At 43.2% G+C, this 18,244-nt stretch overlaps 1 protein-coding gene across 4 annotated transcripts in view; it reads left to right on the plus strand.

Moving 5' to 3' along the window:
• Positions 1–18,244, plus strand: part of PREPL (prolyl endopeptidase like) — a 49,123-nt gene that overhangs the window by 10,860 nt on the left and 20,019 nt on the right. For all 4 annotated transcript variants that reach the window (XM_089529160.1, XM_089529159.1, XM_089529161.1 and 1 more), the window contains exons 7-8: positions 13,101–13,317; positions 15,658–15,843. In XM_089529160.1, the coding sequence (XP_089385286.1) occupies positions 13,101–13,317; positions 15,658–15,843 (403 nt within the window). The remainder of the gene's footprint in view (positions 1–13,100; positions 13,318–15,657; positions 15,844–18,244) is intronic.

The following is an 18,244-nucleotide window of genomic DNA, read 5'->3' on the forward strand; positions in this document are numbered from 1 at the left end:
CACTAGAGCTGATGCTTTTGTGGTGATCAGAAGAAAGTCTCTTACTGTAGTCCTCAAGGTGTGCAGAATTTGTGATGGATCTCTCAGTGAATGGTGCAGTTTCATACTGAGAATTTTTGAATCATCTAGCACTGTGATCTGTCTGTATAGGTGGAGAACCCAGTACTGGAGCTGCATAGGTAACAACATGCAGACAACCTGTAACAAGTTACACAACCTTTTTATGTTTCTGGTAGCCCAAGATTCTTGGATTACTATATAATCAAACAGTCTTGCAGTTTGATCCCCAGGAACAACTTTATAGAGGTGCAGGTGGTGTCTTGCAAAAAGGATCAAGAGGCCAGAGGTGTAATTAACAGATTTAACCCAAAGCCACTGTCCATGCTTCTTTCTGGTTGTGAATTCCCATGTGTAACTCTGTAGGTTTAATAAGGAGCAATTTTAAAGAGTTTGGGTGGGATGGATTTTAAAATATTTTATTCATTCTAAGTTCTTTTGAGACACAGTTGTAAAGTAGCAAAGTCCATTATATGAAGGACAGAAGACAGAAAACCCTGAGACTGGCCATATTGAAACGTATTATGTGGTTGGTTGGAGGGCCATGTAGCCATAGAATTAGGGTTGCCATAACCCGCCCCCCCCCCCGTGACCAGCACGCTTTTGGGGGGCCCCTCCCGGTCACAGTCCGGTTTGGGCCCCCACCCGTGCCTGGTCCCCTGTTTGGGGGCCCGCTCCGGCCATTGCCGCTGCCGCTAATGCGACTGCTGCGGCGCCAACTCACCTCCTCCAGCTCCGCCTTCCTCCTCTTCCTCGCCTCCAGGGCGAGGGCTTGAATGCTGCCCAGGCCTCAGTAGGGGCCAGCGGCAGCGCGCGCGCCTGCTCCACTTCCCTCGGCGTGCGCGCGTGGGGAAGGAAGTGGGGCAGGCGCGCGCGCTGCCGCTGGCCCCTACTGAGGCCTGGGCAGCATTCAAGCCCTCGCCCTGGAGGCGCGCCTGCAGGCTTCAGAGCAGGGAGAGAAGGGTCTCTCCTCCAAGGGACACCCTTCTCTCCCTGCCTTGGGGCTTGCCCCGCCGGCCAGGCAGGCTCCAAGGCAGGGAGGAAGGGTCTCTCCTCGAAGGGAGCCCCTTCTCTCCCTGCCTTGGAGCTTCCCCCGCCGGCCAGGCAGGCTTCAGGGCAGGGAGAGAAGGGTCTCTCCTCCAAGGGAGACCCTTCTCTCCCTGCCTTGGAGCTTCCCCCGCCGGCCAGGCAGGCTCCAAGGCAGGGAGGAAGGGTCTCTCCTCGAAGGGAGACCCTTTTTTCCCTGCATTGCAGCTTGCTCCTCTTCTTTCTCCTCCTCCTCTTCATCTGTCTCCTCTCCTCCTCCTCTTCTTCCTCCTCTGCTCCTCCTCCTCTTCCCCTTCTTCTTCTTCTTCTTCCTCCTCCTCTTCTTTTCCACCTCATCCTTCCCCTCTTCCTCCCCTTTTTCTTCCTCTCTACTTCCTCTTCTTCCTCCTCCTCCTTTCCCCCTCTTCCTCCTCCTCTTCTTCCTCCTTTTCTTCTTCTCCTCTTCCTCCTCCTTTGCTTCTTCCACTCTTCCTCCTCTTCTGGTTTTGACCAGAAAGGGAAGCACATTTCTGCCATCTGTCTAGGAATAATGCCAAATGTCCTCCATTTTTATCATGCCTAAGAATCATGCATTTATATGAATTTTTTTTAAAAAAAACATCATTTTTGCATGTCCTCCGTTTTTTAAAAATGTGTCCTCCATTTGAAAATTTTGTCCTACGTTTGTCCTACATTTGTCCCAGTTCGGAGGTCCTGACTTATGGCAACCCTACATAGAATTCACCCTCCCACAAAAAATGTTGGCTTAATACTAGAGGAAGATAGACACATCCTAGGGCTAAACTATACACTACATTAAACATGTAGCATGCAACTGAACATCTCTTATTTACTTTATGCTAAATGTGTGGCCTCAATCTGTATGGGGACTATAATGCATTCCACTTCCCCCTCCCATGTGCTCTCTACCTGAGTATTTTCATGCAGTTCCACCTGGGGATTAAAATAAGTTTTTAAAAGTTCAGTCAGTGGTAAATGTAGTAAGGTTGTTATATATATATATATATGTGTGTGTGTGTGTGTGTGTGTGTGTGTGTGTGTGTGTGTATACACACACACACATACATATACACACACATATACATATACATACACACACATACTAACTGTGCAGATGTGTATTTTTGTATGAAACTGTATTTGTATACCCCACCCCCCCAACACATACACAAGATAGGCCCAGTCCATTTCAGGGCTTCACAGGCTTTAAAGCAAAACCAAAAGTGATATTTGGCCATGTGTTCTATATGTTTTATATAGTGGGTTGTTTGACTCCTGTCCAACTAATAACCATGGAATTTAATTTGTTTTCTGTTTAATAAATGTATATATGGTGCCTTCTATACTAATGAAACTAATGAATAGTAACAAATCCTTGCTAAATGAGAATGTGCTCTAAAGGAACAAGCAGCAACAGAAGACACTATAGTAAAGGATCTTGCTGTTATCCTGTATTGCTGTCATGTTCTTTTTAAAAGCAGCTACACTTGGATAGATAAGTTTGGAAATGCCAAGGTCAGCTTTGGGTCAGGGTGTCCTTTGGTGAAGGAGTATAGAAGGTTCATGCATACAAATATTAAAATTGCTGTGGTGGGTCAGACCAGAAATCTTTCTAACTCAGTAGCCTCATTACTGTACAACATCAGATGAAATTAATTTGCTCAAGTTGCTGACAGTCATTAAATGTGAACTTGTTCAATATCTTGGGGGTTGTGGTCGCATTAGATAAAAATATTTCAGTTAAGCTTGTCTGTTAAAAGAGCCAGTGTTGTAGGAGAGCCAGGGTTCATGGGATCAAAGTATTTGGACTTTTTGGGTAGCAAGTATGATGGCATTCCCCTAAGGCTTCCCTGTATGCGCTTCACAATTGCTAGGGCACAGAAGATTTCCCTAGCAACAATATTTATTATGAGTTTTCCCTTTAATTATAGAAGATATTTGGGGTGCCTCTGTAAACTTCATTAAGTTTTGAATTCGTAATTAAGATTCATTAGCTTTGCAGAAAACCTTCTTTTGGGGGTGAAAATGGCTAGAATTAATTTGTTGATATAAGTAAAACAACTCTCCTTGAAGACCTGGCTGTGGTGACTGTCACAGTGAGCATGTGTATTTTCAAAATTTACCACTTCAAACAAGTAAATGATTCCATAAGTACTAAACTTAAATATATTCCTTGTAGAATAATTTAAAGCACAGTATTTTAACAAAGTTGGTTTATACTAATAGTAGAGTGTTGAACCTGGACCTGGACCTGGGAGGGCAACATCCAGGTTCCCACTGTGTCTTATGGCTCATTGGATGACTTGGGCCAGTCAGTTTCTCTCAATCTAAACTGCCTCACATGATTATTCTAAAGATAAAGTGGGGAGAGTGGGGCACATATGCACCTTAAAGCTCACTGGAGAAAACGCAGGATATGAAAATGAAATAGGTAGTAAATATGAAGTTTGCAGTCTATAGTAGACTATTGAAATCCAGAGTTACTTAAAAAACAAAATGTGCTCTCAGAGACAGGTGCATTTATTGGGTAGGTCAAGATTACATGACTGTAGTTGCCACTGAACTACATAAAACCTGAAGAACTATGGGCGGTAGCAGAGAACATAATCAAAGAAGAATGCAGGAACACACTAACAGTGGCCAATAAGAAAGGGAGGAAACAGTGGATGAAAGACTATGTGCAGTACAAGAAAGAACAGAGGCAAAAGTAAAGGAAGATAGGCACAAAATCAGATCCATGACTACAACTGTAAATTACTATTGCAAAAGAATAAAAACTACTATAATGATGAATGCAGAGAAATAGGAGACAACAACAAAAATGGAAGGGAAAAAAAACTGGAAAATCAAAGGAAAGTTCAGACCAAAGGCCAGGATATTTTAAAGAAAAGAACATAATACAGGAGGAAGAAGGAATGAAAAGACGATGGCGACAGTACACAGAAGAGTTATATAAAAGAGATGAGAAAATGAATAAAACATGGAATGAAGAGCCATATGGAGATGAACCCCAAATTCTAAAATGTGAAGTGGAAGATGCAGTAAGAGAAATTGGAAAAATTAAATCACCAGGAACAGATGATATCCCAATTGAACTGATACAGTGCATAGAGACAGAAACAACTCTAGTGTTAACTAAAATATGCCAACAAATATGAAAAACAAAGAGATGGCCAACAGACTGGAAACAATCCATATATATCTCAATATACAAGAAAGGAGATACAAAAGAATGAAGCAATTATAGGATCATAGTATTAGAATCATAGAATCGTAGAGTTGGAAGAGACCACTAGGGCCATCCAGTCCAACCCCCTGCCATGCAGGAAATCCAAATCAAAGCATCCCTGACAGATGGCCATCCAGCCTCTGTTTAAAGACCTCCAAGGAAGGAGACTCTATCACCCTCCGAGGGAGTGCATTCCATTGTCGAACAGCCCTTACTGTCAGGAAGTTCCTCCTAATTTTCAGGTGGAATCTCTTTTCCTGTAGCTTGCATCCATTGCTCCGGGTCCTGTTCTCTGGAGCAGCAGAAAACAAGCTTGCTCCCTCTTCAACATGACATCCTTTCAAATATTTAAACAGGGCTATCATATCACCTCTTAACCTTCTTTTCTCCAGGCTAAACATCCCTAGCTCCCTGAGTCGTTCCTCATAGGGCAAGGTTTCCAGACCTTTCACCATTTTTGTCGCCCTCCTTTGGACACGCTCCAGTTTCTCAATGTCCTTTTTGAATTGTGGCGCCCAGAACTGAACACAATATTCTAGGTGGGGCCTGACCAAAGCAGAATACAGTGGCACTATTACTTCTCTTGATCTAGACACTATACTTTTATTGATGCAGCCTAAAATTGCATTGGACTTTTTAGCTGCCGCATCACACTGTTCACTCATGTTCAACTTGTGGTCTACTTGGACTCCTAGATCCCTTTCACACATAGTTTCATTCAGCCAGGTGTCACCCATCCTATATCTGTGCATTTTATTTTTCCGCCCTAAGTGCAATACCTTACATTTCTCCGTGTTGAATTTCATTTTGTTAGCTTTGGCCCAGCTTTCTAGTCTATTCAGGTCATTTTGAATCTTGATCCTGTCCTCTGGGGTATTAGCTATTCCCCCTAATTTGGTGTCATCTGCAAATTTGATAAGTATGCTCCCAATTCTGTCATCCAGGTCATTGATAAAGATGTTGAATAGCACTGGGCCCAGGACAGAGCCCTGTGGGACCCCACTGGTCAGTTCTCTCCAGGATGAAAAGGAGCCATTGTTGAGCACCCTTTGGGTTCGGCCGGTCAACCAGTTACAAATCCATGTAACAGTTCCTTTGTCTAGCCCACATTTTACAAGCTTGTTTGCAAGAATGTCATGGGAAACTTTGTCAAAGGCCTTACTGAAATCAAGATATACTATATCCACAGCATTCCCTTCATCTACCAAGCTGGTAATTTTATCAAAGAAAGAGATTATTTGTCTGGCATGACTTGTTTCTCTGAAACCCATGTTGAGTTTTTGTGATTATGGAATTGCCATCTAGATGTTCACAGACTCTTTGTTTAATTATCTGCTCCAGAATCTTTCCTGGTATTGATGTCAGACTAACTGGACGATAATTGTTGGGATCCTCTTTTTTCCCCTTTTTGAAGATGGGGACAACGTTTGCCCTCCGCCAGTCTGCTGGGATCTCTCCTGTTTTCCAGGAGTTTTCAAAGATTATTGCCAATAGCTCCGATATTACATTTGCCAGTTCTTTTAATACCCTTGGATGGAGTTCATCTGGTCCCGGAGACTTAAATTCATTTAGATTAACAAGGTGTTCCTCTACTGCAGGGGTAGGCAACCTTTTGGAGCCGGGGGCCGGGTTGGTGTCCCTCAGACAAGTCGGGGGGCCGAAGCCGGGGGGGTGGAGCTTCCACCCTCTGGGGCGGGGCTGCATGCTGGGGGCGGAGCTTCCACCCACCAGGGGGGAGCCACCCTCTGGGCGGAGCCACCCTCCGGGGCGGAGCCTCCACCGAAGCCCTGCAAGGAGGAGGAGGCATGTGCCCGCCCTCTCCTCCTCGGTCCCTTTCTGGACAAACACCCCCAACCTGCATTCCAAAACACACACAACAGCACAGTTGTGCATTTCACATGGCTTTACTTAACATGGCCTCTTGCATATTTCAGAGGCTTATTCCATAACCAAACCCCTTGGGTTTAACACTTAGCATGGTTTAACATGGCTATGCATATTGAACATGTCAAGGTGGTTTCACCGTTCTTGGACCAAGTGTACTTCTCAGAAATGTGTACTTGGTCAAGGGACTTAGGTTTTTCTTCACTGCGCATGGGTTTGTAAAAATCACAGCAATTTACATTGGCCTTGCCTCAGAGGCTTTCTGATATCAATATCACCATTAAAGAACCAAAAACACACAGAAAAGGCACTTTGGAAAGTCACACTCTCTTGGCTTCAGAAACAGTGCCTGCATGCCTCTCAAGCTGACTCATATCATTATCATCATCAACATCATCACCACACTATCATTGTCAAAGCAAGGGAGACTTGTTAGCATTAAAATCACACAAAACACACTTTGCAAGGTCACACTCTCTCAGCTTCTGAAACAGTAGTTGCATGCTTCTCAAGCTGACTTATCATCATCACCACCACACTATCATTGTCAAAGCAAGGGAGACTTGTTAGCATTAAAAGCACACAAAACACACTTTGGAAGGTGACACTCTCTTGGCTTCAGAAACAGTGCCTCCATGCCTCTCAAGCTGGCTTATATCATCATTGTCATCATCAATATCATCATCATCATCACCACACTATCATTGTCAAAGCAAGGGAGACTTGTTAGCATTAAAAGCACACAAAACACACTTTGCAAGGTCACACTCTCTCAGCTTCTGAAACAGTAGTTGCATGCTTCTCAAGCTGACTCATCACCATCACCACCACACTATCATTGTCAAAGCAAGGGAGACTTGTTAGCATTAAAAGCACACAAAACACACTTTGGAAGGTGACACTCTCTTGGCTTCAGAAACACTGCCTCCATGCCTCTCAAGCTGACTCATATCATTATCATCATCAACATCATCACCACACTATCATTGTCAAAGCAAGGGAGACTTGTTAGCATTAAAAGCACACAAAACACACTTTGCAAGGTCACACTCTCTCAGCTTCTGAAACAGTAGTTGCATGCTTCTCAAGCTGACTAATCACCATCACCACCATACTATCATTGTCAAAGCAAGGGAGACTTGTTAGCAATTAAAAAGAATGCAAAATAAAACAAAATAACCCATCTGGCCTCTGGCCACTAACCACCTTCTCCTCTTCCTCCTCCTGCTCTTCCTCTCTCCTCTTCCTCCTCCTGCTCTTCCTTTCTCCTCTTCCTCCTCCTGCTGCCCCCATCTCCTCTTCCTCTCTCCTCTTCCTCCTCCTGCTCTTCCTGTCTCCTCTTCCTCCTCCTGCTCTTCCTCTCTCCTCTTCCTCCTCCTGCTCTTCCTTTCTCCTCTTCCTCCTCCTGCTGCCCCCATCTCCTCTTCCTCTCTCCTCTTCCTCCTCCTGCTCTTCCTGTCTCCTCTTCCTCCTCCTGCTCTTCCTCTCTCCTCTTCCTCCTCCTGCTCTTTCTCTCTCCTCTTCCTCCTCCTGCTCTTCCTTTCTCCTCTTCCTCCTCCTGCTCTTCCTCTCTCCTCTTCCTCCTCCTGCTCTTCCTGTCTCCTCTTCCTCCTCCTGCTCTTCCTCTCTCCTCTTCCTCCTCCTGCTCTTTCTCTCTCCTCTTCCTCCTCCTGCTCTTCCTTTCTCCTCTTCCTCCTCCTGCTCTTCCTCTCTCCTCTTTCTCCTCCTGCTCTTCCTGTCTCCTCTTCCTCCTCCTGCTCTTTCTCTCTCCTCTTCCTCCTCCTGCTCTTCCTTTCTCCTCTTCCTCCTCCTGCTGCCCCCATCTCCTCTTCCTCTCTCCTCTTCCTCCTCCTGCTCTTCCTGTCTCCTCTTCCTCCTCCTGCTCTTCCTCTCTCTTCTTCCTCCGCCTGCTGCCCCCATCTCCTCTTCCTCCTGCTGCTGCCTCCTCCTGCTCTTCCTCCCTGCTCTTCCTCCTGCTCTTCTTTCTTCTCCTCCCCCCTCCTCCATGCGCCTGGGGCCAGAACGGAGGAGACAGAGGAGGAGGTGGGCAGCGCGGGGCTGCATGAAGCCCCGCGGGGAGGCGGTGAGGGCCGCACGGAACCCCGCGGGGAGGCGGGGAGGGCCGCGCAGGGCCCCGCAGGGAGGCGGGGATGGCCCCACGGAGCCCCGCGGGGAGGCGGGGAGGGCCGCGCAGGGCCCCGCGGAGCCCCGCAGGGAGGCGGGGATGGCCCCACGGAGCCCCGCGGGGAGGCAGGGAGGGCCGCGCAGGGCCCCGCGGAGCCCCGCAGGGAGGCGGGGATGGCCCCATGGAGCCCCGCGGGGAGGCAGGGAGGGCCGCGCAGGGCCCCGCGGAGCCGCGCAGAGCCCCGTGGGGAGGTAGGGGAGGGCGGCGCCAGTCTTCATCTTTTGCCTCCTCCACCCCAGGCCGCGCGGCCCTCCTCTTCCTCCGCCATTTTGTTTATCAAAATGGCGGCGAAGTCTCGCGCGACCTTTCCCGTCCTGGGAAAGGTCGCACGAGACTTCGGCCGCCATTTTGAAAAATAAAATGGCGCCTGGAGCGGCGCGGAAACGGCGGCAATCGGCGGCAGGACTGCGCGGGGGCCGGCATTAAGGCCTCCGCGGGCCGGATCCGGCCCGCGGGCCGTAGGTTGCCGACCCCTGCTCTACTGTCTCTTTACTTATTCTGTGCTGAAATTCCCCTATTCTGTCCTCTGCTCCATTATCCTCAGGTTGAGCACCCTTTTCCTTTTCTGAGAAGACTGAGGCAAAGAAGGTGTTGAGTAATTCTGTCTTTTCTCTGTCCCCTGTTAACATTTTGCCATCCTCTCGACGCAGTGGCCCTACCATTTCCTTCTTCTTACTTTTGCTGCAGACATATCCAAAAAAGCCCTTTTTGTTGTCTTTAACCTCTCTAGCAAGCCTGAGTTCATTCTGCGCTTTAGCTTTTCTGACTTTACCCCTACACATGCCTGCTATTTCTTTGAATTCCTTTTTCGTGATTTCCCCCTTTTTCCATTTCTTATACATGTTCCATTTCAAACTCAGCTCAGTTGAAAGTTCTTTAGTCATCCATCCTGGTTCCTTGAGACACCTCCCATTTTTCTTTTTCACTGGAACTGTTTGAAATTGTGCCTTCAGTATCTCCCTTTTGAGAAAGTCCCATCCATCCTGAACTCCTTTATCTTTTAGTATTTCTGACCATGGAATCGCCCTCAATACTTCTCTAAGTTTACTGAAATCCGCTCTCCTAAAATCTAGAATGTGTGTTTGACTATGCCTGGCTTCTCCTTTCCACTGTATTACAAACTCCAGGAGAACATGGTCACTTCCACCTAATGATCCCACCACTTGCACCCCATTAACCAAGTCATCCTTGTTGGTTAGGATCAGATCTAAAATAGCTGACCCCCTTGTTGCCTCTTCCACCTTTTGGACAATGAAATTGTCTTCCAGGCAAGTGAGGAATTTACTAGTCCTTGAAGATTTTGCTGAGTTTGACTTCCAGCAAATACCAGGATAGTTGAAGTCACCCATCACTACTACATCTTTCCTTTCTGACTGTGTGGTTATCTGTTCTAGAAAGATATCATCCAATTCCTCAGTCTGACTTGGGGGTCTGTAGTAGACTCCCACCGTAACATCCTTGTTGTTTCCCTCCCCTTTAATTTTTATCCAGATGCTCTCCACCTGGCTTCCATGATTGATGTCCTGGATCTCTTCACTGGTGTAAATATCTCTGACATATAGTGCTATTCCTCCTCCTTTCCTGTTTGGCCTATTTCTCTTAAAAAGGTTATACCCCTCTATTTCCACATTCCAATCATGAGACTCATCCCACCAGGTTTCAGTGATGCCTATTATATCATATTTGCTTTGTTGTACTAGGAGTTCGAGTTCATCTTGCTTATTTCCCATGCTCTGTGCATTAGTGTAGAGACATCACAGACCATGGGTCCCTTTTACTTGCTGCCTGTGCAAGTTTTTTTGCCTCCCACTGTTGGGTCCTTTCACTTTTTTTCTTGTTTCCTCTATGTCAGTTTGACTATTTTCGCCATCCCTTTCGCCTTCCTTAATATTGTCTCCCTTCCCCTCGGAACTCAGTTTAAAGCCCTCCTGATCAAGTTCTTTTGCCAACAGTCTCAAGAACTTGATCAGGAGGGCTTTAAACTGAGTTCCGAGGGGAAGGGAGACAATATTAAGGAAGGCGAAAGGGATGGCGAAAATAGTCAAACTGACATAGAGGAAACAAGAAAAAAAGTGCAATAGAGGAAACAAGAAAAAAAGTGCAATAGAGGAAACAAGAAAAAAAGTGCAAGGACCCAACAGTGGGAGGCAAAAAAACTTGCACAGGCAGCAAGTAAAAGGGACCCATGGTCTGCGATGTCTCTACACTAATGCACAGAGCTTATTAATCTCATAAGCAAGCAAAATTATCCTCAAAATACTGCAAAATAGAATCGATCCATACATGCAGAGGGAAATTCCAGAGATGCAAGCAGGATTCAAGAAAGGAAGATTATGGGGCCACATCACAAACATACGATGGCTCATGGAGTGCACCAAAAAGTTCCAGAAAAAAATCAGCATGTGTTATATTGACTACAGCAAAGCATTTGACTATATAGATCATAGAAAGGTATTGAACACACTCAAAGACATGGGAGTGCTACTACATTTGATAGTCCTGATGAGAAACTAAGGACAAGAGGTCACTGTCAGTACTGAATACGGAGAAACAGAGTGGTTCCCAGTAGGCAAAGTGGTCAGGCAAGGATGTTTTCTATTACCCTTCCTCTTCAACCTATATGCTGAAAACAGCATAGGAAAAGCAGAGCTAGAATCAGAAGTAGGAGTGAAAATAGGAGGAAGAAATATCAGCTTTAAGTTCACAGATGATACTATAAAAATGGCAGAAAATATCACAAGCTTTGAATGGCTAATAAGGAAGCTCAAAGATGAATGTACAAAGGCAGGATTAATGCTGAACATAAAGAAAACAAAAATTATGACCACAGAAGAGATACAGAAATTCAATCTATAGACAATGAAGAAATCAAAATAGTTAAAGAATTCCCATACCTAGGATCAGAATGGTGACTGCAGTCAAATAAAAAGGTTAGGAATAGGAAGGGTAGGTATGAAAGAACTAGAAAAACTACTGAAGAGTAAAGATATACAATTGAGCACAAAAAAATAGAATTGTCCAAGTCATCATATTCCCCATCACCATGTATGGATGCGAGAGCTGGACAATAAAGGAAACAGACAGAATTAAAATCAACTCATTTGATATGAGGTGCTGGAAAAGAGTGCTTAGGATAGTGTGGCCAGCCAAAAAGACAAACAGATGGGTCTTGGAACAGATCAAGCCAGAGATCTCATTAGAAGCTAAGGCCTGTTACAGACAGGCCAAAATAAAGCTACTTTGAGTCACTTTGGAGGTATGGTATTTCAATGATGCACGAGTCCTAAGAGTCCAAAAGCCACACCAAAGCTGCACTCCAGTCCTTAGGACTGGAGCGTGGCTTTGGTGTGGCTTTTGGACTCTTAGGACGCATGCATCATTGAAATACCATACCTCCAAAGTGACTCGAAGCAGCTTTATTTTGGCCTGTCTGTAACAGGCCATAGATGATCAAATTGAGACTGATGTATTTTGCTTATATAATGAGAAGACATGGATCACTGAGCGGGGAAGCCAACAACAATGCTATGAAAGATAGAGTACAGAAGAAGGAGAGGAAGACCACATGCCAGATGGATTGGCTCAATCGGGGGGATAAAGGCATGGGATTGCAGGAACTGAAGAGAGAAGAGGAAGATAGGGGTACATGGAGATGTCTCATCAAGAGGGTCACCATGGGTCGAAGTCGACTCGATGGTAGATGACAATAAAGTTGCCATTGGGTTGGGTGGTAAGATTAATTGCTCTCAATAAGTAGTTGAAAAGAATGTTCTCTTGCCCTATCCTTTCTCTTACCAGCATCCTCCTCCTTGTACCACATTCTATATTTTAGGAAGGGTCTCTCTAATCCTCCAGAGAAATATTTGGGGGAGTGTAGGTTTCAGAAGAAGGTGCCTCTGTGAACTTAATTCAAGTAAACCTATCTTAGAATCTAAGCCTGATAATGGGGGGCTATTATCCCTTACTCCAGGCCCCTCTATGCTCCATCCCATATTGCTTAGGAGCTACTAGAACCACCCCAACAGTCTATAGAGTATTTCAGGAGCGTAGAAGGGACATTGGTATCAATGGCATGTAATTCATCACAAACCTGTTCTACTGATTTGAGTACAGCACTTACTAAGTTAAGCTGACTTTCCAGCCCATTTTAATTTTCATTTTACACTTTTCATTAATCTTTTGGTAAGGATGTGGCTTTTAGTGATCATCTCTATTGTTTAGTGGGTTTCATATTTAAAAAACATACAAAGGAGTGTCATATTCTGTTCAGTAACAGAGGTCAGGCTATAGTGTTAGCTGTACATATTCACAAAGTGTGGCCAGGTAGACAGGGACCAGAGCTCCATGGCAACTGCATGTGAAAGTTCCTAGATTGGTCCATCAAAGCATTTCCATTTTGAAGGATAAAAGCAAATGCCAAGGTCAGCTTTGGCATAAAGACATATGACTGGGACCTTGGAGTCCATCATGAGGCGTATCTGTATACCACCCAGGGAACACTGGTTATTGGGCGATTTAATAATGTAACAAATAGGTGGACAAATAAAGTATAAATCCTGTGTAACTAACTCTGTCTTAGGATAACTAGCGAAAGATCCTATTTATGGAAACCTTTGTTATCTATATGTGTTGGACATCTTTGCAGATGATGCAATGTTGTATTATTGAATTATTACTTCATTTGTTCTACGCCTCCAGGTATTTTGTGGATCTCTACCTTACAAAAGATAAGCACTTTCTGACTATAAACAGCAATAGCAAGTCTACCTCTGAAGTGTGGTTGGTCGATTGCTTCCACCCTTTTAAGTCACCTATTCTTGTGCAACAACGGACTGAAGGAGTCGTTTACCATGTTGAACACAGAAACAACGAGTTGTTTGTTCTTACTACCTATGGAGACCCAGTGGGATACAAGGTATGACATGTTGACCTGCTGGGAAGCATTCAGCTTCGTTGAGACATTTATTAGCACCAAATTCATACTAAAAAGTGGTAGTGTTCAAGTACTAATACAATTAATATAAGCAATATCTAAACACACACTGATATACTAAGTTCTAGGCAACATTGCATGGAAATACTTGCACAAAGCCTTTGTGATTGCCTTATAGAGTGGCTTAGGAAATGCTTGTTGCAATGCTTTCTGAAGCCACTTCTACTAGTGGAACAAAGTCTTGGATCTGATTCTTCTCAAAAAATAAAAGTTTCACTCTGTGAGTGACAGCTGCTTTGTGCTAGTGGAATGAAAGCACTGGGTACAGTAATTAAGATATCATTAAAAACAGGTAAATCTATATAGGGCTTTCAGTGGTTCCATCCTAGTCTCTAGTTTGTACCCTTCATCTATATTTACTTAAAATGGAACAATAACAAAAATTCAGAGGGAAAAAGCAGCCATTAAAATATAGGTTAAACAGAATCCATATTTAATTTTTTTTATGTTTTAGTGTTCAGAAGTTTGTCCACCACCACCACCAATCATTAACAAGCTATAGTGAGATAAGGAGAATGGGTTGGTAGGTTCGTTGCAAACACTGGAATTAATTTCTCTCCCTACTCAGTCTGCCATTTATTCTACAAACAGTTTTGTTTTAGTTTGAATTAAAACCTGAGCACTCTTTCTCCAACTCCATATCACTTATGTAGTATCAAATATTAACCTGGTCACACCTCCCATAACCATGGGTAGACAATTCTGGAGGGTGCGAGGGCCAAATTTTATCTCATATCCCTAGTGGAGCACTCGCTCTGAAATTAGTCTAATGATTGGCCAAAAACAACCTGAGAAATTATTTCCGATTTCCTATTTTGGCCAATGTTCTGTACTGGGTTGTCTTGACACGGTGATTTTTCACTGAATTTGGATAGATTTTGTCTCTAAATATTTGGAGGAGTGTGAGGCTCAGGAGGGTTTGGGGGAGTCTGGCAAAGGACTGCAAAGCTACAAAAATGGGGCTGCTCGAAACTATTGAATCACAGTTTGCCCACTCCTGTAAAGCAATGGCCCCACCATTTGATTAGTTTCAACTTACTTTATTCAGGTTTTTTTGACAGCGGTGCATACCTCCTTTCCAGTGCTAGTAAATGCATTTGGATGGATGGACGGACAGACGGATGGATGGATGGATGGATGGATGGATGGGTGGACAGACTATTGAAATTGGCTTTTGCAGAAGCTATTGTGGTGTAGTTAAATGTTGAACTAGGACTCTGGGAAACTAGGGTTCCAATCCCTGCTCAGTCATGGAAACCCATTACATGACCTTAGGCAAGTGACACTCTCTCACTTACAGGAAGGCAAAGACAAATCTCTGAATAAATCTTGCCAAGAAAATCATCTGAGAGGGTCACCATGACTAAGAGTCATGGCACGTGACAACAATTGGCTATTGTGCCTGCAACAAATCTGCACTGTTCCGTTCACTAGCTGGATTGCCCTCCTTGAACTAGGTGCTAGTGCAAGTACAGAGCTATCAAATATGGATATTCATTATTCAAAAACAATAACTTTGGTATTCATTGCAACTTAGCGTGTTCTGTTTTAACTGTCCTTTTCATTAAAGAAGTAAAATTTTGATTCTTTAGGTTATAAATCTATCAGAGTTAACATTAAATTCACTTCTACAATATACATTGTTGTAGAAATATAATTCTGTCCATTACCACTGCTTAGCTCTGGTACCCTACTGGAGTCCATTTCATCTTTTTATTGTCTTTCCTGCTGAGATGTGAAAATACTGCAAACAGCTGAAAAGAAAAATAAAATGTTGCTCAGCTGGATACTTTCTTGATTTATGACTAGTGTTTGAGTAGAAGCTGGATATGTGTGTTACATGGTTATTTCTTCTTTCATTGCATTACCTTGAAGTTAGCAAAATTAACGCCCATATATACAGTCTATTATTGTTATTATTATTACAGCTCCACCTTTTCCTAAAAAATGGGGAATGCATCTCCTGCTTCAATGACAGTTTTGGAAAGATTATAAATTCCCCATTATCCCTAAATGTAGGAATTAGGATTTAGTGCCTGTCTTCTACCAGAAGCCATGTAACTGAGCCAACAGCCATCTTTCCAGCATAGTCAGACCTATCAAGTCTAATACTGAGCTAGCAACAGAAATGTTACCTATTGCTTCAGTACATTAGTAGCTGGAAACCAATGTCTGCTCTCTGAGAATCTTTGATACCATGTAATTTCAGTTTTCTTAATGTAAGTATATGACAAGATTGTGCTTTTTTTCTCTTTTTCTAAGCTGATGAAGGCTCCAGTTGATTCATGTGGTATGAAGAATTGGCTGTCCGTTTACACAGTAAAAGAAAAAACAAAATTAGTTGACTTAGAGATGTTCAAAGACCACTGTGTTGCTTTCCTGAAGTTCTGTGGTCAGCTGTATTTGGATATTATTTCACTTGTATCTAACTCAGTTCACAGAATTAAGGTAAATGTTTTGTTTGTTATAAATATCATGTTTTAAGATCAGCTCCTTATTTTTCAAGATTAATTTATTAATTAATGGCATGCGGAAATTAAAACTTTTTTCATATAATTGAGTTATCAAATATATATGTTTTTAAAAGTATAATGCTGCTGATGGGAGTGGGGCAGAATACCATAAAACAGCAATCCTGGCTTGGGATTCCCAGAATGAAGTTGCCATCAGTGACTTTTGATTGGGAGTAAGCAACTGCACCAATGAAGGTGGCCATTTTTCACACCCATGTGCACTGGCAGGTTGCAACACACCATCACTTCCAAAATAGATGTGATGCTGCATTACTTCCAGTTTTGTTTGGGGCTTTTTTAAAAAAAACTTTTTTTTCCTAGGGGATTTCTGTGGAGTGGAGGAAGACAAATATTGGGTTTTACAGTGGGTTTGATACCTTTACTGAATTTTTGGCCCCCAGAAGTCCTGAAAACATTTTAAAAAATGGGAGTCTATGATCTTGTGGGGATGTCTTACGCGGCCTGTGGCCTTTAAGATGCATGTTCACCACCCCTGCCTTTGGGAAGGGAAACATTTGGGGCAGGTTTCTTATGCAATATATGTTGTGGGAGTGAGGAGCTGTGTAGGGTTGCCACAATTTTCTACTATAAACCAGGACAAAATGTAGGACACAATTTAGACCAAAATGCAGGACAATTGTAGGATAAAATTTAGCCAAAAATGTAGGACATTTCAGGTCCACCATTTTTCTTAAATGTCCTACATTTTTGGCTAAATTCTATCCTACAATTGTCCTGCATTTTGGTCTAAATTATGTCCTACGTTTTGTCCCGGTTTATAGTAGACAGTTATGGCAACCCTGGTTGTAGGTGTAATTCTGTGTATTGCCACGGATTATATTTTTCCCTGGTGGGCTGGCATTTACAATATTATTAGGGCATCAGATCACTGATTGAATGGCAGTGAAATTTTAAAGGATGCCATGAGTATCCTTTAGCACTACTAAATTACTTTTTCTGTCTGCAACTACAGACATTTTTGTTGCAAATCATAGAAACCTTGTGTTGGCATTAGCTCCAGCTGCAGCTTAGAAACTTTGGACTTTACCAATTCAGCCTAAGAAACACTGCAGCCTAAGATTATTTTAAAAGATATACTGGCTGAAATGTACTCTGGATCCTTACCTATTTCTCCAAAAGTTGATGGGGTGCCTCATTTTTTACCTCAAGGCACTTACCAGCAGTATTGCAGAGCCCTCTCCCATTTTCCCATCTTTTCCCCAAAAAACTTTATGAATCTTAGGAGCAATGCTTTAACCCCTCTCCGGTTTCCTACCTCTCACTCGCCCTCCGTCTTAGGAGCAGTACCTCTGGGGACTAGCATAATTGGGAGGCCATTGATGGGTTTCCCACTTCAGTGAAAAAGGGTGCCTTAACCATACTTTGGGGACACAGAAGCTGTGGGTCAGAAGTATTGTGGTGTGATAAATGTCACCAAAGCTGTTTTTTTTTCCAGGTCTGTTTGCAGTATAAAAGCCGCATGTAATAAACTCCGTAAATACTGTGCTGGAAAATGAATTTGGCTATGGATGGTGGTTGGTTGAGGGAGGAGGTAGATAGAGGTGATCTGGTGAAAGGGAGGATGAAAGAAGCTGCCAGCCCTTCTTTGCTTCTAGATGACCTAACAGCAAAGGAGGACAAGGCACCACAAAATGTAGGACATTCGAGAAAAATGTAGGACATTACAAAATACAAGCTGAAAACACTAATATTAATTCATGCTTCTTAATCATGCTCAAAATAGAGAACATTTTGAATTACTCTTGGACAGAAGGTTGCAAGTTTGGCATTGTAACTATTAAAAGATTCTTGTCTAATTTTGAGGCATCAAATAGATTGATGTGATAATCCCACAGACAGATAACACAGACACTGTCTGATTGTTATGTATAGATTTCAAATAAATTCTTATGCTGAAGGAGAAGTATTGTTTTCAGTCAGAAAAACCATAATTTGCTCCCCCTACCCCAGTTTATCCCCACTCATCTCCATGGGATTCTTTTGGAGCAAGCAGATTGTGTCGGCTAAATGGCGAGGTTAACACAACTCTTTCCCAAACAAGTCTCTCGTAATATTAAATGGCAGGGGGCTTTAAAAAAAAAAGAAACGCATGAAATTAATCATCGCCTATTTTGCAGATATAAAACATATGATAAATCCTATTTTTTAAAAAAAAATTAATTTTTTATTAAACATACAAAAAACATCCATATACAAATAACAACATTTAAACATACCAACATATAAACATACATCGCTACTATGTCATAGTAGCAGTAACATATAATGCCTTTTGTATTATATTTACTAAATATTTCTCACTACTTCTGAGATAG

Source organism: Sceloporus occidentalis, unplaced genomic scaffold, assembly GCF_023333645.1.
Source record: "Sceloporus occidentalis isolate IW3139 unplaced genomic scaffold, rSceOcc1.0.p SCAF_6, whole genome shotgun sequence".
NCBI lineage: Eukaryota > Metazoa > Chordata > Lepidosauria > Squamata > Phrynosomatidae > Sceloporus > Sceloporus occidentalis.